A 21,088-nucleotide genomic window follows, 5' to 3' on the forward strand; every position below is an offset into this window, starting at 1 on the left:
TGGGCACATCACACCTTTTGTGCAGTTCTCATAAATAAGTCTGTGTTTAACAGTAAATCAGATTGGAACTATTACTGAACATGTACCATCTAAGTAAAGCCAAGCTGATGCGGATTTGTCATAGGCATATATATCAGTAGCAACAAATAGGTTTATTGACCACTGGCCAGCAGGAGCATTGGGTCATTGCAAAGAGTATGTACATACAGTTACGTGGAAAAATTAGGGCATCCCTTGAAAAACAGAACTGGCTGACACTTCCTCATGACAAATGTTGACATGTCTGCAAACGGATTAAGATCTGAGCTTATAAAAATCTGTATGAAAAAAAAAAAAAAAAGAAAAAAAAAAAAGAAAAAAAGATGAATGTGACACATGACACAGTTGTGTGTGTGTTTGTTTATCGTTTGATTTATGTGTTACAATTTTCTTCAGTTCCTGAAATAAAAGTAACTATGCATAAACGTTGCTTTTAATATTGTATTTTTTTCATATGTTACAAAGGCATTCCTTTTAAATATATATATATTTTTTTTAAATCACCATATTATATTATTTTCAAGAGGTCCCTGAATATTTACATACAGCTATTTCTAAACTCAGGGTGTCACCTCTACTACTCTGCTACATCTTCTCTATTAAAGATTTTGTAATAATAAAAAGACCAATCTAATGACCCCTCTATTGTCCCATTTGACAGTGAGGGTTGCCCTTCACCTACACCCCTGATGCTCCCTGCTCCCCTACCAGTATCACCATCACTATCCCCTCAGCTCATCTGTTCTAGCTTCTATCTGCTCCTTTGACCATGCACTGACCCTGAAAGAACTGAAAGATGTAGGTCAACATTGCTGTCCAAATTTGAATTGTCAACCCCACTTTGACCTTGAAAATGAGGATCAAGGTCAACGGCTAAAAAAAAAACTTGGCCAAGAGCTTCCAAGGTTGCACCTAAATAATAGGAGATCAAATGTTTTGGTGAAGAGAAATCATGCTGACATTGATGGACAGACACAGAGATGGATGCCACAGGGTCTGACAGGATATGATGATAACCCTGTGGCTGATACCTGAGGGGTAAAAATGACACAAGAAAGTGGGCTTGGATTATATTGGATTGAATTATGGTCATAACAGTTTTTACTTTGTGTGAGAAAATAACTTCAAACACTGCAGTTTGGTCTAGAGCTTCACTAATATACTTTATGGGTCAGACAGTTGTAACAGCTTTGACCTCTCACCTTGCAAGCCAGGTTCTCCACCAATGAGATCATTGAGTTTTTGAACAGCGTTGCAGCCGTCAGGGGTCGTTTGGTGACCTCAGTGATGCTCAGTTTCCCTTCAGGCCACATTCCCTTTAACACCGGGTTAGAACTGGACAGAGACAAAAGGTTGAACAAGAGGTAATAATACATATTTAACTAAATTCCTAACCCATAAAGACCCAATGCTACTTTTATGTCAGTTTCCAAATAAATGTTTCTCTCTATGTACCCTTTTTTAAATGATTTATCAGCATATATTATAACATTATCCTCTGTTTTTCACATATTTCACTGTATTTAATTTACTGATTGTGTAAATTTTCATAAAAGCTCAGGTTAAAGTGAGGGTTATGTTAGAAACAGAGAAAACTGAAGAAAAAGGGACTTTTTCAGCAAAGATATCAATAACTGAACATAAACCCAGTGTCCACAGCCATTGTCATTGATCCAACTCCGTGGGTTTTATTGGTAAATCAATGTTGTAGAAGATGACGGTGTTTCCACAGTAACTACAGAGCCTCTGAACATCCTAATGGGTCAAATCCGATGACCATGAAAGGACGTCCAACTGCATTTTACACCATTTTTTTTTTTTTACATGTATTGATAGGATAAGTGGATCAACAGGTATCAAACAGTTTAGATCAGTGGATGGTTCTGGTTGACGGTGGATGTTTGAGTCTTTATGGGTTAAAAAATAAATGAAACAGAAAATTCCACAGTGTTAAAATTCTGGATAAAAAACTTGGACTTACTGGTCAAACAATATACTAAACAAAATCTGAAGAGCATCAGTGACCCACATTTTAAAGTTATGGAATGATTAGGCATCTCATTTATATTCAATATGAGCCACAGACAAAATCCCAAAATCCCAAGGACTGTGGAGGTGGTGAGGGAAGATAAGAGCAAGCTGGGTGGGGATTAGTTGTACTAACCCTGTGTTGTTCTTTCTAGAGGGGTGTAATGTAAGGTAATGTAGCAGCAAGGAACACAAGGAAGAGGTTGTGTGAGTGTACCTGTTATACAGCAGTCTCTTGAAATCCTGGAACAGCGTGTCTTTGTTCTTATCAATGAAACCGACTACTGAGTACCTGCAGGTAAAGGATGGATGGTTAATGCATAATGGGCACTGTATACACACTTCTGTTATGTCTATGCATACTGTACTGTCCTGTTTACCGCTTTTAAAATTAGATGTCACAATGTTACGTTGAACTTCCCAAAAACAAACCATTTGCATACTATGTCCAAGTCTGCCACCAATTTGCATTTTTACAGCCATGTTGTTATATACTTTAACTTAATGTGTACTTTTCAGTATGAACCCCCTGTAAATAACTGAGCTATTATAAATCATGCTGTGAGACATGAGGAGCACTCTGCCTCCTGCCTGGTCTAAGTGGCTCAGGGATCAATCAAGCCTGCCAGTCAGGGTCTGCTCCACTGCCTTAGTCCTCCCCTGGGTGGCAGATACTTAGCCTTCACAAATGGGCTCAACACGTTTCCTAACAGCACTTTTTGGGGGGCTTAGCATGTGTGATTTATTCATTTGAATGATGTCCAAGTACTTAAGGGAATAGGAAGCGGTGCTGCCATTTTAAAGGTGATGTTGTATAATAAAAAAAGACCGTAAATGTGAGTGTGTGCTAAGTGTGCTCGAACCCTTTATGGGGGCAATTCAGTTTTTCAAAGGGTGACTTTTGAAGTATCATTCTGCTCATTTTAACAACAACAACATATATCTTAAAATAGCAACAGTCCAACCAAAATGATGACTGTAAGGACAGCTGTTGGGCTTAAAATACCCTTCAGTCAATTATTGTGTGATTACTGTGACACACAGCAATCACACTTACTCCTTTGAGCCATTCTAGCAAATATTCAGCTCACATGTAATCTCTTCAGAGATGTTTTTCACTATGCTTCTTCAGTTTCCATTTTGCACTTAACCAATACTTTGTAAGCAATTTCAGGTAATTTCAGTCCTGTGGAAACGTCGGTCCAGCTGCAATCACATCCAATCTCTTCTAGTTTTACATTTACAGTGAAAATAATACTTTTACTTTTCTTTAGGATGAATAAACTAACAAATAATCTGATTACCCTTTTGTGTTTTTGTACATTTTATTGTGTTCTCATTTGTCGTAATTACAGTCTTTAAATTGTTCATCTCTAGGTTTTTAAGGACATTGTGAATACACTCAGGGTATTGTCAGTACAGCCATTGTGATTCATGTAGATTTCAAAACGACAGGCTGATCAAACACAATTCTAAACCTTCAGAACATTTGCCCAGCTTCCAGGGATGACTGAAGGGCATTGATTTAAAGAGGACTGTGGAAGTGGTGGAGGAGGATTAGAGGGAGCTATGTTTCAGTATTCTTTCACTTAAACCTATAAATTTCACTGTGTTGAATGGTGCCTGTTGGGCAGAAAATTACAGCAATGTGACAACATCTTGACAGTGTAAAATCTGCTTCAAAGGGGTCATATTTTGCTAAACCCACTTTTATTAGTCTTTGGTACATTTATTTGTGTATTCGGGGACCCTAACGGTTCATAAACTTGGAATTTGAACCCTCCAGGTGCTGCAAAGCTATCTTTATATTCAATCCAGCAAAAATCGAGTGGATTTCTATACTCAAAATGACCTTTCTCATGTTATTACTCAGAAACAAGGTTGAAGATGGGCCATGTGGAGTTTAATTAATGAAGAATTCAGACCCAAGCATGCATTTACAGTTTTTGTAGACCACAGGGAAATATTTTAAAAGACATAATTCCATTTAAAAAAGCAAAATATCACTCTTTTAATTGGAAGTGTTCTCCTTGCTTGTCTGCAAACCTGTCCCTTAAACCAAGATTTCAATCAGAATTTTTGCATCACAAACACTTACCATCTAGGCTGCAATTCTTACATAAGCAAAGTAGAAACTAGAAGCCTCCATGAATCAGATAGTAGGACATATACTGAGTCCAGAGGTTAGACTTTTCAAATAGTAAGCACTTATAAATATTCAGAGATTTAGGACTTCTCAGTGAGGGAGGTGAAAGAGACGTTATTACATTTACCTTGTACATTTTGATAATTTTTAATGAGTTAACAATCTCCTTTGTGCAAAACCATAAAGATACAATTATTCAATGTAGAGCATGAGTAGAGGAGGATTTTATTGTGCTGTGTATGCAATTCTTTAGACAGTCACTTCTGTGCATTTCTGCTACATAATTTGCTTTTGCTCAAATAATGCCATGTATTATTCACTATATATTCTTCTTTCCCCATTGTGGGAGTAATAAAGGCTCATCTTATATGCTTTAAACAACATTAATAATACTAAAATAAGTTATTTCAAGCAATTATGGGTCAGATAGCTCTCCCTCGAATAATTACCACTTTTTGTAATTTTAAGCATGTTGAGATAATTACATATATAAAGCTATATAACTAAAACGGAGTAGTATTGGCTACAATATATAAACAAACAGTTTCCTCTTCTTACAGTGTGACCAGTAAATGCTATGAAACTGAATATGAATTAGAGCAGACAAACTATTGAAATGACAAAAAAAAAATCTGTGCTTAATCTGAATTTGGGACAAATATGACATTGAACTCTAACTGGTGCACTAAAGTATAATATATACAGCAATTACCAACAAAGTATCTACTTTCTTTTAAAAACTTGACTAACAAAGTAAATGCTTAAATACATAAAGTACTGTAAGGTTACAAGGACAATACATATGTATTTGAGAGTAGAAAATATGCAAAAACATGTACAGGTTAAACAGACATAGACAGTTATATGGACGATTACTCAGGAATATATAAAACTCTAGTTGTTGTGTATAAATGATAACTGCTCTTTCTTCCCTCTAAAAACGTAAGAGTGCAAACCAGACTATGCTCTAAAAATACCAAGAAGTACAAGACTTTTGTTTCAGGAGGGAGCTCTTTGGGGGCATGAATATATAAAACTGGACAAATGTGCAAAAGAGCATGAATCTTTAGTAAAAGCCTTTTCTGAATAAATAAAACTTTAAGATACTTACACCACATCTCCTGCATAGTGCTTGATCCTGAAGTCTCTGTCAAACTCCAGACTCTTGTCAGTCGGTGAGAGCTACAGGAAAAGAGGGCAGTGAGTGAGAAATAATACAGGCCATCTCACATCAATGTGGAGTCAAAGAAAAATATAGGTCATTATAACCAAATGTTATTATTTTCAAGCAGAATGCAAAGATATCTCTTCCTGTTTTGATTGTCACACCTCTATCACCTTTCTTAAAGGGTTAACACTGAAGTTGCAGATGGACAGACTACCTTTGACCTTATATTCCCCTATGGTGTTGGAAAGTGCAAAAGATACTAATGGGTTTGTCTGTTCTGAGCTCTTTAGTTATGGGGATATTAACACGGGTCCACAATCAAACATAGAATGTGATGGTTATGCAGCCTTACTGTGAATGTCGCCCACCATTAAACACAAAAGAGAAGAGCAGTTCATTCTGAGCAACTGCAGAAACATAATTATGAGCAATAAATTGGCCTAAATCTTACAGACTGAACCTTTAATAAATGTCAGCATGACTATCTTTCTTTGAAATCCAAAATGTACAATTTTGATCAATCACAATGAGCTGATGAGAACTGTGCACGCTGGTAATTTATACCATTAACCCTTTATTTGGCAAGTGATTATATTTGGTCATTTCTGCTAACATTAAATATGGGGCCAATCCTATGCGTCAGTGAGATAACGCAGCATGTTGGTTTTAATAACACTATACAGTGAGTCAGAGTGATTTTATAGAAATTTTGAAGCTATGAATAGTGAATATGAGTGACTTTTGTCAGTTTATGACCTTACAACTGTTGTTTTATTACATGTGTTTACTTTTTAGCAAGTGCTGTTTGGATATTCTATGAGAAGAGGCGGTAGATGATGATATCCCTATCCAACCTGTGGCATGATCAGCATGTGCACAGCCGTAAATAGTACATATAGCTTTTTTGATTTGTGTTTATTTTTGATTTTGCACTTCTTTTGCTCTTGTGTGCTTTTGTCCTTTCCTGCTGTAAATCTGAAATTCCCCCTTGTGGGACTAATAAAAGCTTATCTTATCTTACCTTATCTTATGTCCAATAACACACTAAAGTTGATATTTAGAATTTCAGAGTATTCCAATGAGTGCCCTATAGAGGGTTAAAAACTGTTTTCATACAAACTTCTCTGACCCTTCTGTAGAATGGGTCACAGCCCAATGGTAAACCAAATAATAAAAAAAACAAAACAAAAAAAACAGTCTCTCCCTCTGTTGAAAGAAAGTGCGATGACAGATCCAGTGAAGTGGAAAACACTAACAGTGTCTGGGTGGATTTTGAGAAAAGAAGGGAGAGTTATGTGCAAAACAGTAAGTAGTTATAAGAAGAGTGTGGGCAAGAGACGAAGATGAAAGCAAAGAAAAAAACAAAAGAAAAGAGAGAGGAATGTGATGAGAAGAGACAGGCCATGCAAGAAAAGAGTGGGAGAGGTTGGGTGTTTCATAATGATGCTTATTGTACTGTATATGAGGCAACTTCGCACAAGAGCAGGGGGAGTTGGAAGAAGCATGAATGAATGTAGTGGTGCCTCGGTCTCTGATGAGCACGACGCCTCTTGTTTTATTTACAACTGCAAAGGAGCCTGTGACAAGTGAAGTAAGTTATACTGGGTTTTTCAGGACTTAATCACCTATGTGAGGGAGTGATTCATGAGGAGGTATTATCCAAACATCACAGAGACAAGTAAAGTAAGTGATATCCTGTGCTCTAATCACAATCCCTAAGAGAAATACATGATTAGCATATAAGAACAGGAGGCTGAGGGTACAGGAAATGCTGAGATAAAAAAACTATGGATAAGAAGTAGGGAAAAAAAGATCTCTGTATGCCTATGAGACATGTAACTAAACATCTAATACAAAGAGTCATGCCAAGGAAACACTGAAAAGACAGATTTTCATAGATACACAAGTATATCAGAAGTGAGCATTGGGTTTGAAGAGCAAAAGAGAAAACCTTGAGTCTATTTTTGCCAGCCATGCCAATACAGCATGTTCTAGTACTTCAGGTCATTGTATAAGTGTTGTATGAGTCACCTAAGCGCTCTCTAAAACACACAGAGATGCATACTCACACGTATATGGGTAATAAAAGCTGCAGTCTTATGTGAGAGGGCAAACATATACAGATGAAAAAAAAATAAAAAATACACTAAAAGAGAATCTGTCTGCCTTGAGTCAGTCCAGTCCAGACAAGAAAAACACTGCAGTAAGTCTCTGACAAGCTATAGAGAACTTCCACAGTGAAATCACAGAACTGTTTAACTCACCTGGCTCTAATAAACGCACCGAAGCACTTCCAATAACATTCCCTTATGTTTTTACTGCCAATGGTAATCTATTCAGCAAACATCAGAAATAAAATGCTGTAAAAAAAAAAAAAAAAAAAAAAAAAAAAAAAAAAAGAAATTTAATAAACTGCAAATTCTATACTGCATAATTTAGTGGTTTAAATGGTTAAATGGTTTTATTGTACCTTGGACTTTTGCCTCTATACTTTGATTGACTTGGCAGTTTCCCAATATAGTAAATAAAAATAATGTGAATTAAATATATGTTTATTGATGAGCTTTTGACTAAATGCTTTTACCCAAGCTCTTGGTCATTTTATTTTGAAAGGTTATTTGAAATAAACAGATACAAAAAAAGCATTTTGGTATTTGTGAGGGTTTATAGTCATCTGTTTAAAGGTTCAGTATGTAAAATTTGCAAGTGCAGTTACAGAAAGTTTGTGCTGATTATTAATATTTGCTTTATTTTCCTGCTTGTTTTCTATCTTCTACAGTTGAAATTTGTGTTGGAAGATCTTACGAGCATTCCTTACTGAGACAGAGATGGATGTCAACTAAATTAAGTTTAATTTTTAATGTAAGGATGTCCAAAAGATACGTGGCTGAAAAAGAAAAAGAAAATCAGCCCAACTTCTACTCGAGTGAAAGAAAAAACCCATTAAAGTCTGTAAATTATGGTAAATTATGTTTCATTCCTTTTGGAATGATGGGACAGAATCTTTATCTGGTAAAGGTTTGGGGCAATGGAGAGGTTTCAGCTTACTTTGGACTTCTTTAATCTTCTGTACAGTGGTAAAAATACCCACTTTTAGCTTCAAAATGGAGTTGGCTAAAAAAGAAAAAAAAAAAAATCCCAAAGAACAAAAAGAATTTCAAAGAGAAACTTCACATAAACACACAGGCCTTCGCAAAATGGTAATTATTGAACCACTCAGACATTTAAGATGGCAGTAAAATTTAAGAGTGCATTACTTGTTTAGGACTTTAGGAAAGATAATATTTAAGATTTAGATACAATTTGAAAAGTCATTATGATCAATGCTGTCGTCTTGGTACTTGACTCTTAAGCCTGTGCTTTAAGAAACAATTATCCTGTTCTCTCAAGTCCAGCTGCTGACAAATCCAAAAAACACACACCCAAATATTGGAAGAGTAAATATTTCTGAAACTTGCAGGAAACAGACCAAATAAAATCAGAAACAGACAGAAAAACAGATGCGCCATCAGACAGACAGACTGTATCTGCTGGGAGCCGCCACTGCCCTCATCCATCAAAATCAGTCACACCCGATCTCTCACACACACACACACACACACAAACACACACACGCAAATAAATGCCTTATGCACACGCACTCAGCACACAGGCGGACACACATCTTGGCAATGTTATTATTAGCACCTCCTCTGTGTTTGGTATTGAGCCTAATGTTAAGACTGGGGGTGTGATGGTGGAAACAGAAACAGAACAAGGTCAGATTAATGAGGAGGAAGTCGGGAAGCAGTATGATGCAATAATCCAGCTCTCCTCTGCCATCACTCCCTTCCTATCATCTTTGTCTCATGTTACTGATAGCCAAATAGCCAATTTAAAAGATTATTTTGTGACACTCAAGCTACACACAGGAAGTCAAGCATGAATATAAAACCAATTTGCTCACACAGAGGTGGCACGAAAGTTGCAAGAGGCAACGGAAGCATAAAAATGGACTGAAAAACTGTGAGAAGAGGGATTACAATAGTGAGAGAGTGAGAGAGGAAAAGAATGACAAAATAACAAGAACACAAGTGCAAATCAGGTACACACTGTGGCGCTATCATATGTTCATGTGACAGGAAGCAACGGCAAGCTGTTGTCACACATAATTTTCACCTTTAGCTGTTGTTACTGTGATTTTGTTTGCACAGATAATTAAAAAAAAAAAAGAATGATTTTGGCAGATTATATCACCCTTCCTAATCAAGACCATTTTTGTCCCTCTTAGCACCTTCCATAACCCCTTCCCACCACCTGTGCCCTCCTACAACAGTGCCTCTGGACTAAGTGGTGATCCACAAGGACATGAGCCAGGACTCTCAACAGGCAGCGTCTGACTGTCTCCAAACCTGTCAAGAACTCACAGTGGGGACCACGGGAGCCGGTCCAGGCAGCAGATGAGGACATGGATTTTGTGTTTCATGCCCAGTGCACTGAGTGGCAGCTGTCAGGGTATTAAAACGCTAAGCTACATCATCCCTCTAGGTCTAGGCAGACATATACAGATAGTATCTCTTCTCACAGACAGCGGTGGGAGAAGGATTCAGAGCCTTTATGTCTAACAGCAATGCAAAAATACTCCATTAGAAATAAAAGTCCTGCATCGAAAATCCTACTTAAGCTAAAGGACAGAAGTATTAGCAGCAGTTAAACTACTACCCTCTGGCTGATGTGTTATTTTACTGTATATGGCAAAATGTTTTAGTACTGTAACTACTTTATATTCGGATAAATCAGAAAGCTTGCCATTTCACTTAGATGTCTGGTGAGACATTACATGATTTAAGTATTTAGTCAAATAAACCATGAGACATTTACAAAGGATTAGATTAGATTAAGCGATTGATTCTAAACATGCAATGAAATTTAACATATATGTGAACAAGTAAAACACAAATAATAATACAAAACTCAACAATCAGGACAATCTTAGAAAGAAAAACAGCACAATAGTTTCATTTACAGGGTGGGGAAGCAAAATTTACAATGAACATTTAGTTGTTTTTTCTCAGCAGGCACTACGTCAATTGTTTTGAAACCAAACATATATTGATGTCATAATCATACCTAACACTATTATCCATACCTTTTCAGAAACTTTTGCCCATATGAGTAATCAGGAAAGCAAACGTCAAAGAGTGTGTGATTTGCTGAATGCACTCGTCACACCAAAGGAGATTTCAAAAATAGTTGGAGTGTCCATAAAGACTGTTTATAATGTAAAGAAGAGAATGACTATGAGCAAAACTATTACGAGAAAGTCTGGAAGATACTATTAAAGAAGAATGGGAGAAGTTGTCACCCGAATATTTGAGGAACACTTGCACAAGTTTCAGGAAGCGTGTGAAGGCAGTTATTGAGAAAGAAGGAGGACACACAGAATAAAAACATTTTCTATTATGTAAATTTTCTTGTGGCAAATAAATTCTCATGACTTTCAATAAACTAAGTGGCCATACACTGTCTTTCAATCCCTGCCTCAAAATATTGTAAATTTTGCTTCCCCACCCTGCACATGCCTGAAAAAGGGTGGAAAGAAGTGAAACCTATTTAATCCTGCCCCTTCTCCATAAAATATGAATAATATATATTTATCTCCCTCTTCAAAATCACTCTTATCTCACTTTATGATCAATTACGCCAAAAATTATTTATCCAACAAATAACTACAAACTAAAAATGTCGGACATATATAATAAAAGTGAAATACTCAAAATTTCCCTATTAAATGGCAGTGGAGAAGAATTAAAAGTAGCATTAAAGACACTGAATGTAACCCTAAAAGACCTAAACAGTCACTGATCTATAATGTCTGATCAATTTTGACCTACTAATCCTATGAATACAAGTAAATGAGTGAAAGGCAGTTTTTCAGCAGCATCAGATGCGTCTTTTTTTGGATGTTCAGAGGTTACGTTATGAAAATGGAAGCACCATCATCATCTGCAACATAGATTCTTTATAAAACTCATGTAATTTGACAAATGACAGGAGTATTAGACGACTGTTTTTATGCTCAGTTAATTATATATTTTGTGGAAAATGCCACTTTTTCTTTAGCTTTTCCTGTTTTGATATAACACTTTTCGAAAACGTAACTTTAATGAACATCTTCACAATAAGAAAATTAAATATAGAAAATTAGCTGATTTTCATTGAAATTTTTCAAAAGCTGGACAATATTACAATAACTTATAACTTCACATTTACTACACATTTAATTTTATCTAAGCAGTGTATTAGGTGAAAAGGATGGTCAAAAAAAAAAAAAAACTTTTGCTATTCCTTTTTTGGTTTTTATGTTTATTGTGATTATTGTACTGGGAGCAATGACTGATGTACAAACCAAAATAAATTCAGTCATCCATTCATAACTTCTGATTAATCACTCAAGAAATTTTAAATGTTGAGGAAAATTCCTTTGGAAGATGCCACTAAAATAGTTCTAGATAATTAAGTGAAGTAACCCATAATGTTTGCAGTAATAATACGACCCATGAATCACCCATCATACTTTTCTGCTGATCTTCCATCCACTGTTTCTTACTCTTTAAAGTCATGAACCTCACACCTCTCTCAGTGTCTCTTTCACCTCCCTCCCACTGCCAGCCTTGTGCGTCCTACTTAGCTGATGAGCAGAGCATCACAGTCATTAGCATCACTACCACATGGCCCATGAAAGGTTTCCCACTTAGCACAGCCTCTCTGCATGCATTAAAACATGTGGCAGCAGGTAGGGACACACATGCACGTTAATTCACACGTGATAGCCTATTAGCATGCTGCACCTGTACACACCACATGCTGAGAAGCTGGTCAAAAGCACATTTAGAAGAAAAAAGACAAAACAGAGGATAAGATAAAAAAAGAAATGGTGTGAGAGCAAAGAGAAACAACATGTAGAATGAAAGTGGAAAAGGAGTTACCGTGACATCTGCTCCAATACAAACTAATGTGTCAGCAAATGAGAGTAAAAAAAAGTATGTGGAGGATCAAAGTAAAATGGTGTGAGAAGAGAAGAAGCAGATAAGAACTGAGAGGACGGTGGTAGTAGCCTCTAGCTCAGCAAATTAGAGAAGAACAGCTATAACCATCCACCAAGTAGATTAGAGAGAAGGAATTACAGCTTTAAGCAGCGAAACAATGTTAGTATTGCAGCTAACTTTTTGAATTGCATTTGGTTGTCTCATAAACTACAAGGCTGTCATAGAAGAATAATGATGACCATATATATGCATCGTCTCAGCTCAGGTAAGGTGATATTCCATGCAGTTTATTACAAACAGTACATTTACACACAAAAATTTAAGTGATGAATATAAAGCGCAATATGATGGAAAAGTGGAGACAGGAGAGTTTTACTGCATCAAAGCCAAACATAAATTCACAATGAATCATCATCTGCAGCACATCAGACTCAAGCACTCTCCTTTAGGTAAGGAAATGTTCAGTAAACAAGCCTTTAGCTCCAATGCAGCAAAGGTCCTGATTAATTCATTACAAGACTGAAAAGCAGGGAAACGAGTAAAAAGAATGATCAGACTGCAAAGCAGGATGACAAACTCAGACGCAAAAAGGCAGAACATTTCGAAGCCACACATTTGCATCTGTTGCTGATGTGAACTTTCTTTTCCTCAACTTGGCAGGACTGTGGCATATACCTGACGTATGAATGTACGTTTGGTACACTGTGATAGCTGTATGTTTGTGTTAAATGTGGGTGAGTGATGTAAAAAATTCTGTCAACAAACAGTATACTGTGTATGAATGACCAGGGGGAGTTAACAGGGTGCACACATTGGTGCGTCAGTGTGTATGCTGTTGACAGGTAGCGAACGGAGTAAAGACAGAGTACAGCATCATTCAGAGCTGGAAGGAGGAGGGTGAGAATATAACTGCAGACAAACAGTACAGATCATGTTACAGGAACATCTACTGGAATAGCTTCCTGACTCAGTCCCCTCCTGTCTGTTGCAATCTTACAGCTCATTCTTGGCAGAGCATACGCGCTTCTATGTTCATTATGTTCTTTGCATTACTCATTTCCACAGCTCCTCTACGGTATGTTAAATCTAAATCTTTTTATCTTGAAATATCAACTGCCTCATTTTGAACAATTCCACAAAATAAACACTGCAGTCAGAGCACTGTATGGGCTATGTATAACTGTTCCTTACTATGGGGTGGATGGTGAATATACAAAATGCAGAACTTTACCAGTTGCATCTGCAATCCTGTAACTTTTTAGGCAATAAAAACACTTTGGGTAGAGTTAGAAAAAATTGTGAATTAAAGAAAATATTTCCATCTATTATATATTTATGACTGTTATTTTCCCAGATTTATTTTACCAAACCCTGATATCAATCCCTAACACTTGGAAAAAACTAACAGTGCAAACAGGCTGATACAGTTGCCAGGCTGATTTGGGAGAAAACAAATTAAATATGCTATCTCAGAACAATTTACATTTGCATCCATAAATTACATTAATTAGCAACATATTTTGTAAAAGTAAAACACAGTATGGGAGGCACTACATTTACAATAAAAACCTTCTTGCACTTCATTTTTTAATTTTTTTTTTAACCTTTGTAAACCAGGTTGGTCCCAGTGAGATGGGAGATTTCTTTTTCAAGGGAATGATACAGTCACACTACTACAGTTTTACAAAGTTAAAAGCATTTCCAAACATATACAATCAGTCAAAACATTTACTGATCAACAGCTTCGATTCCAGGGCTGTTCTCGCAATTTGTTTATGTAAAAGCATAATTTGTTATTATAGTTTCATTGTACTGTGCATAAATGCCAATAGTGACTGGATAATGCACTACACTTTTGTGTTTTGTTTGAATGGACTTTCTAATTATTCTGGAGAGTATCACATTGTAACCTAAAGGTAGAGCACTGTGGTTTTTAATGTTACCAGTAGGGGGTGCTGTATATGACTATTATCCTGTTCACTGGTATCAGCCTCATATTTAACCCACAAAGACCCAGTGCTACATTTGTGTCAGTTCCCAAATGATTTTTTCCTCTATATTTAACCTTTCTAAAGTGATTTATTACAATATTATCCTCTTTTTTTTTTGCTTTTTTTTTTAGTAAAATCATGTATTTTCATATATTTAATTCACTGATCCTGTAGATGTTCATAAAATCTCAGATTAAAGTTGAGGGTTATTACATCAGAAACAGAGAAAACTGAAGAAAACGTTACTTTTTCAGCAAAATATATCATTAACTAAACATAAACCAAGCATCTCCATCCACTGTCATTGATCCAACTCCATGGGTTTTACTGGTGAATCAATGTTGTACAAGATGACAGTGTTTCCACATTCACTACGGAGCCTCTGAACGTCCAAATGGGTCATATCTGATGACCATGAAGAAATGAACTGCATTTTACACCAATTATTTACATGGATTGATAGGATTAGTGGATCAACAGTTTAGATCAGCAGACGGTTTAGGTTGCCAGTGGCTGTTTGGGTCTTTATGGGTTAAAGCCATTTTTGACATTATAATCTACTATTATCTGAAATCATTACTGGCAATAAATACAGAGAGAGGTCAAATCTTCTGTCATGGAAATACGTTGTACTAATGGTCTGATTGTTATGGAAGCTTGTTCCAGATGAACACAAACAGTATTATTCTGGAGGATGGGGTACACATTGAACTGAAATGAGCTTTTTAAAAAAATGCATGCTCTAGCTATTATATTCCCCTTCTACATATATAGTCTCCATTTTCCTACTGGTACGCATATCTCACTTCTTCTCACACTTAAATTTCAGTCTCTCCCGCACATCTCTTCACTTGCCTCCACTTCTGTCTCTCCCACACTTTTTTCCAAACCTTCACACTTTCATCCTGCCAGACAGACTCGTCGAGAAGCGTGCTGTGACGCTCAAGAATCAGCATGTGTCTTTCAGCTCTGTAGAGCTCGTGCACACTTTAGCATTGAATTATCAGAACTTTCCAAAGAGTTAATTTGCATGAGTGTAGGTTAGACTCTTTTATTCTAGGTCACGTTAGCGCACAGCAGAGATATTTCTACTTTTTCTGTTGAAAGCCTTTCAGCAAAGACACCACCTAACATCCAACATAACAAACATACAACGCTCTTACATTCCTTCATGAATAATAAAAATACTGACAAAAATATCTTCTGTCTTTTCAACAAGGACTTCACCATCTGTGATACAATAATACAGTTTGACTTGCAATCAATAAAAACAAACTTTGCTATTGCCACCAAGGTGACACCATTGAAGCGGGTCTAGACACTCTTTTGAGCTGTAAAATGGATTATAGGACTTTAACATTAAAGTTGGTTTTACAAATTGTGAAAATCTGTATTTTATAGGTGTTTATATGAAGATGACAATAAGAATACAAGAAATACAGTACAGTACAAGCAGTCAGGAGAGGCGATACCAGTACTAACATTACATTCACCAGCATTTTCTGCCTTATTTCATTCTATATTAATAACATGAATTTGTTCCTTCAGGATAAATAAGTGAAGCATCTTTTGATATTGCCATGTTGCCTTTACTGTACCTGATCAAATAAATGGTTATATTACTGCTGACTAGTACTGCTCCACTTCCTGACAAAAAGTCCATTATTTTAATGTTGCCTGGCACCTCCAGTCAGTAAAGGCACAGATCTAATATTGATTTACCCAAAAGTTGGTTCCAGAAAGCAGCAGATGGATCATTGTACGTTTCAAGGGGAGGAACAGGTCAGAGAGCAACAGAAGGGCGTCAGCAGGGGGCATATCGACTCCAAGATGATACAAGGAAAGGAAGCTTCACAAATCAATACTCCCTGCAGCACAATATAATCTTTAGCTCATTTCAACTCAGGCTCGCTATATTCACTGTTTCCTGGTCACTGTGTGCTGTATTCACTGTGAACTTGAATGATAAACTGTCTACAGGATACTCTGCCCACTGGTTTGCCTCAATACTGCAGATAAGCCTTTGAATACGTTTTTGGACAGCCCCTGTGTTTGTAGCCTACTGCTTTAAGTATTTTTACCTGCACAGCCCAGGACCACATACAGATGTGTACTGACTCTGTTCATGGTTCAGGACCACATACAGATGTGTACCTGCCTCTGATCATGGTTCAGGACCATATACAGATGTGTACCTGCCTCTGTTCACGGTTCAGGACCACATACAGATGTGTACCTGCCTCTGTTCACGGTTCAGGACCACATACAGATGTGTACCTGCTTCTGTTCACGGTTCAGGACCACATACAGATGTGTACCTGCCTCTGTTCACGGTTCAGGACCACATACAGATGTGTACCTGCTTCTGTTCACGGTTCAGGACCACATACAGATGTGTACCTGCCTCTGTTCACGATTCAGGACCACATACAGATCTGTACCTCCCGTTGTTCACGATTCAGGACCACATACAGATCTGTACCTCCTGTTGTTCACGGTTCAGGACCACATACAGATGTGTACCTGCCTCTGTTCACGGTTCAGGACCACATACAGATGTGTACCTGCCTCTGTTCACGGTTCAGGACCACATACAGATGTGTACCTGCCTCTGTTCACGGTTCAGGACCACATACAGATGTGTACCTGCCTCTGTTCGTGGTTCAGGACCATATACGGATGTGTACGGTTCAGGACCACATACAGATGTGTACCTGCCTCTGTTCACAGTTCAGGACCATATACGGATGTGTACCTGCCTCTGTTCGTGGTTCAGGACCTCATATGGATGTGTACCTGCCTCTGTTCATGGTTCATTCTCACTCCTTCACTGCTTCTCATCTTCCTACTTGTCATGTCCCTTCCTGGCTCCCCTCATAAATTTGTAAACACCCCCTTCACTCCACTCTTTCAGTGTCTGTCTCTGTGCTGATATCTCCTTCCAACACCCATTCTAGCACAGCAGAGCACCAGCTCTATAGACTCCCATTGGCTGCCAGTGACATCACTTGTGCAAAGTGTCGAGTCAGACTCCTGCAGTGTTTCTCTGACAGCTGATGCCTCCTTGTGCCCACAGAGAAAACTACAGAAGTTTAAAACAAGCACCAGATGGAGGCCTCATATTTAACCAGCCACTAATAACATTTCCTGACACCCTTTTAGATGTTTAACATTTTCTATTGAACTTGGAACAAACGGATAATATGCGACTTACACCCTATTCACATCTAAGACATCTGATCCCAAAGCTGTAAAGAAATTAAATTGATGTCTGTTTTTCTCGCCGTACAGACCATTAGAGTGAATTAGACTGTAAGCCTTCCTGATTATTAAAACTAACAGGATTGTGTTCAGTCTCTTCCCTGTTGGTACTTACTGCTTGGTGTAACCTGCCCTCTAGTGTTCTCATGTTACTATAACCACATTTTGGATCATCAATATCTGGTCTTTATTGCTTGGTTCTTAACATTTAGATTTGCCATGAATGTTTAAATATACAGCAAATTGTTCATGTTGCTACTTAAAATTATGGCAATTATTTATTTAATCTATTATCTCAGAACACTACAAAAACTACAAGCACTCGGAGAGCGCAGACCTCCGCCAAGGCTGATCAGTGGCCCCCCCCGTGGGCCCCACCACCCCCGATCACCACCAAAACGTAATCATTTCTTCCTTATCCCATTTCCAACAAACCTTGAAAATTTCATCCAAATCTGTCCATAACTTTTTGAGTTATGTTGCACACTAACGATCAGTGGCCCCCCCCGTGGGCCCCCCCACCCCCGATCACCACCAAAATTTAATCATTTCTTCCTCATCCCATTTCCAACAAACCCTGAAAATTTCATCCAAATCTGTCCATAACTTTTTGAGTTATGTTGCACACTAACGATCAGTGGCCCCCCCCATGGGCCCCCCCACCCCCAATCACCACCAAAATTTAATCATTTCTTCCTTATCCCATTTCCAACAAACCCTGAAAATTTCATCCAAATCTGTCCATAACTTTTTGAGTTATGTTGCACACTAACAGACAGACAAACAGACAGACAAACAAACAAACCCTGGCAAAAACATAACCTCCTTGGCGGAGGTAATTACAGTGACTCTAATACATTTCATTTTTCTACACATTTAGTAAATGAATAGAAAGTGACAAGAAACATGAGGGTATGATGTGCAATAAAGAAAACAGCTGAACAAGTCTACAAATAGATGTATATAGATGATTAGATTCTGAATTAAAACCCTCATTTGCCCGTATTTTCAGTCCTCAAAACAGAGTCAGATCTGCACTAGTATTTCCTACCTTGCGGCTGGTGTAGTGGGCATGTTTGGCCAGTTTTCCATTAAGCCCTTGAAGAAAAACTTCATCGGTGACTTTGCCCACATTCATACAGGCTTCATCCAGCACTGAAAAGATGCCCTTATGCTGCTGCTCCACTAAGTCCACAATGATCTGGTTATTGAAGTAATCAATCTGTGACACGGAGAGGAAAAGAGATTATGTTAGGATATTAACTGTACAGACACTAGTTTTTATAAATGCACATATCTAAATGTGTGCATAACGAGGGTTTTTGTGAATACCCTGTAATGCACTAATTGCACTACTTAAAATGACTTGAAGTCAATGTTTACATACATGTTTCCAGGGGATGCCTTCTCTCTGATACTCTTCCTGTTCCTGCTTCAGCACCAGCTGGATGAACAGCTGCTGCAACTTTTCATTACAGTAGTTGATACAGAACTGCTCAAAGCTACAAAAAACAAAAAAGCACAAAATCAACTTAATGCAATTACTGCAACCACATTTTATTATATTATATACAATATTAGAAGCCAATATAGTCAAAATTATACTGTAATTATTCCATGGATTGACTTAAAAAATGGTTTAAAATAATAGTGCATTTCATTACATATAATAAAGCTCCAGTGGGTGTTTTTTTAGCATCACTGGGCAAATAAATATCTTTCTGTATAATATACTTCAAGAGGTATGAGAAGAAATTAGACCGTTGCACCACAGGCTATAGAAAAATTTACCCAACAACACAAGATGTGCATTATCATGGGGTTTTCAGAGATGTTATGGGTTAAATATGCAACTAATGGCTACCGTAGGTGATTAATATTTCCAACAGAAGCAACATAGCAGCTCCCATAACCGTGATGCTTTGGCTTCACTTCTCCACAGCTGTATCAGCATTATATTATCTACATTTATGTTTTTTTTAATTTCAGCTAAGAGGAGAGCTGTAGAAGTATGCACTTTCAAACTCTAGTGCTTTTTGTTTTATACACTGATTTAAGCCTGATTTCTTGAATTACTTTCTTCTTCTATGTGGGACATCCAGTCAAAAAAACAAAACAAAACAGCATCTAGAGTCAAAAAGAAAAAATTGATGGGAATAGCAATACAATTAACTCATAAAGACATAGTACTACTTTAGTGGCAGTTCCTAAATGATTTTTTCTATATATTTCATCTATCTTAGAGGGGTCATATTATGCTAAACCCACTTTTATTAGTCTCTGGTACATTTATTTGTATAATTGGACCCTAGTAGTTCAAAAAGTTTAAATTTGAACCCTCCAAGTGCTGCAAAGTTATCTTTATATTCATTTTGGCAAAAATCGAGTGGATTTCTACAACCTGTTTTAATTCCTGCTTAATTTGTTATGTCTATAACTAGTTATGTAACAACATTTGCATATATAAGGTCAAGACTTGTGACAAATATTTCTCCGATTACGCCATAATTGTTTATCAGCAGCAGCGGTTGTAGTCCATACTGAAAATATGTCCAAACTTTGAACCAATTACGTAAAATGTTCAGTTGTTGGTTGAACGGGACAGAGCAGCACAGCCAAGAACCTGCAGGGGGTGGGGCGTGAAGTGGCTCATGTGCATTTAAAGGGCCAGCGCTCAAAACGACATTTCTGGTGTCATTACTCAGAAATAGGGTTGAATATGGACCTGTGGAGTTGAATTAATGAAGAATTCAAACCCAAGCATAGCATTTACAGTTTATGTAGACCACAGAGAAATGTTTAAAATGCATAATTCAATTTTAAAAAAGCGAAATATCACTCCTTTAACTGTTTTATCACTATTTATTGTAATATTATCCTCTTCATTTAGAGTTTTAGAGTTAATTCATTGATCATGTAGATAATCATAAAAGCCCAAGGAAAATTCAGAGGTTATTATATCAAAATGGAGAAAACTGAAGAAAAAGTTACTTTTTCAGTAAAATATATCATTAATTGAAAATAAAAACAAGTTTCTCCATCCACTGTCATTTGTCGTATTTCATGAGTTTTATAAAGAATCAATGTTACTGAAGATGACAGTGATTCCACACACACTATGGAGCCTCTGAACGTCCAAATGGGTCATATCTGATGACCATGAAAAGATGACAAATTGCATTTTACACCAATTATTTACATGGATTAATAAGATTAGTGGATCAACAGGTATTACACATTTTACATCAGTATGGTCTTATGGGTTAAACTAATATTCAGGGTACAAATGTTGTACAAATAGAACAGTGGTGAAAGCATCACTATAGTTGACATCATTGACACCATTACTGACAATATTTAACTGGTTTTGAATATATGTGCTGTATCACCCAAACTACTATAAATAAGGCGAGTGTACATTCTGGGG

The 21,088-nt window shown here is 37.1% G+C and overlaps 1 protein-coding gene across 1 annotated transcript in view; it reads right to left on the reverse strand.

The window, feature by feature from the left end:
• The window catches only part of myo1d (myosin 1D), a 113,665-nt gene that overhangs the window by 63,673 nt on the left and 28,904 nt on the right, over window positions 1–21,088 (reverse strand). The window contains exons 10-14 of the mRNA XM_030122239.1: window positions 19,049–19,163; window positions 18,713–18,883; window positions 5,325–5,395; window positions 2,285–2,359; window positions 1,242–1,374 (exon numbers count right to left, since the gene is read on the reverse strand). Coding sequence (XP_029978099.1) covers window positions 1,242–1,374; window positions 2,285–2,359; window positions 5,325–5,395; window positions 18,713–18,883; window positions 19,049–19,163 — 565 coding nt within the window. The remainder of the gene's footprint in view (window positions 1–1,241; window positions 1,375–2,284; window positions 2,360–5,324; window positions 5,396–18,712; window positions 18,884–19,048; window positions 19,164–21,088) is intronic.

This window comes from Sphaeramia orbicularis, chromosome 19 (assembly GCF_902148855.1).
Source record: "Sphaeramia orbicularis chromosome 19, fSphaOr1.1, whole genome shotgun sequence".
Taxonomy (NCBI): domain Eukaryota; kingdom Metazoa; phylum Chordata; class Actinopteri; order Kurtiformes; family Apogonidae; genus Sphaeramia; species Sphaeramia orbicularis.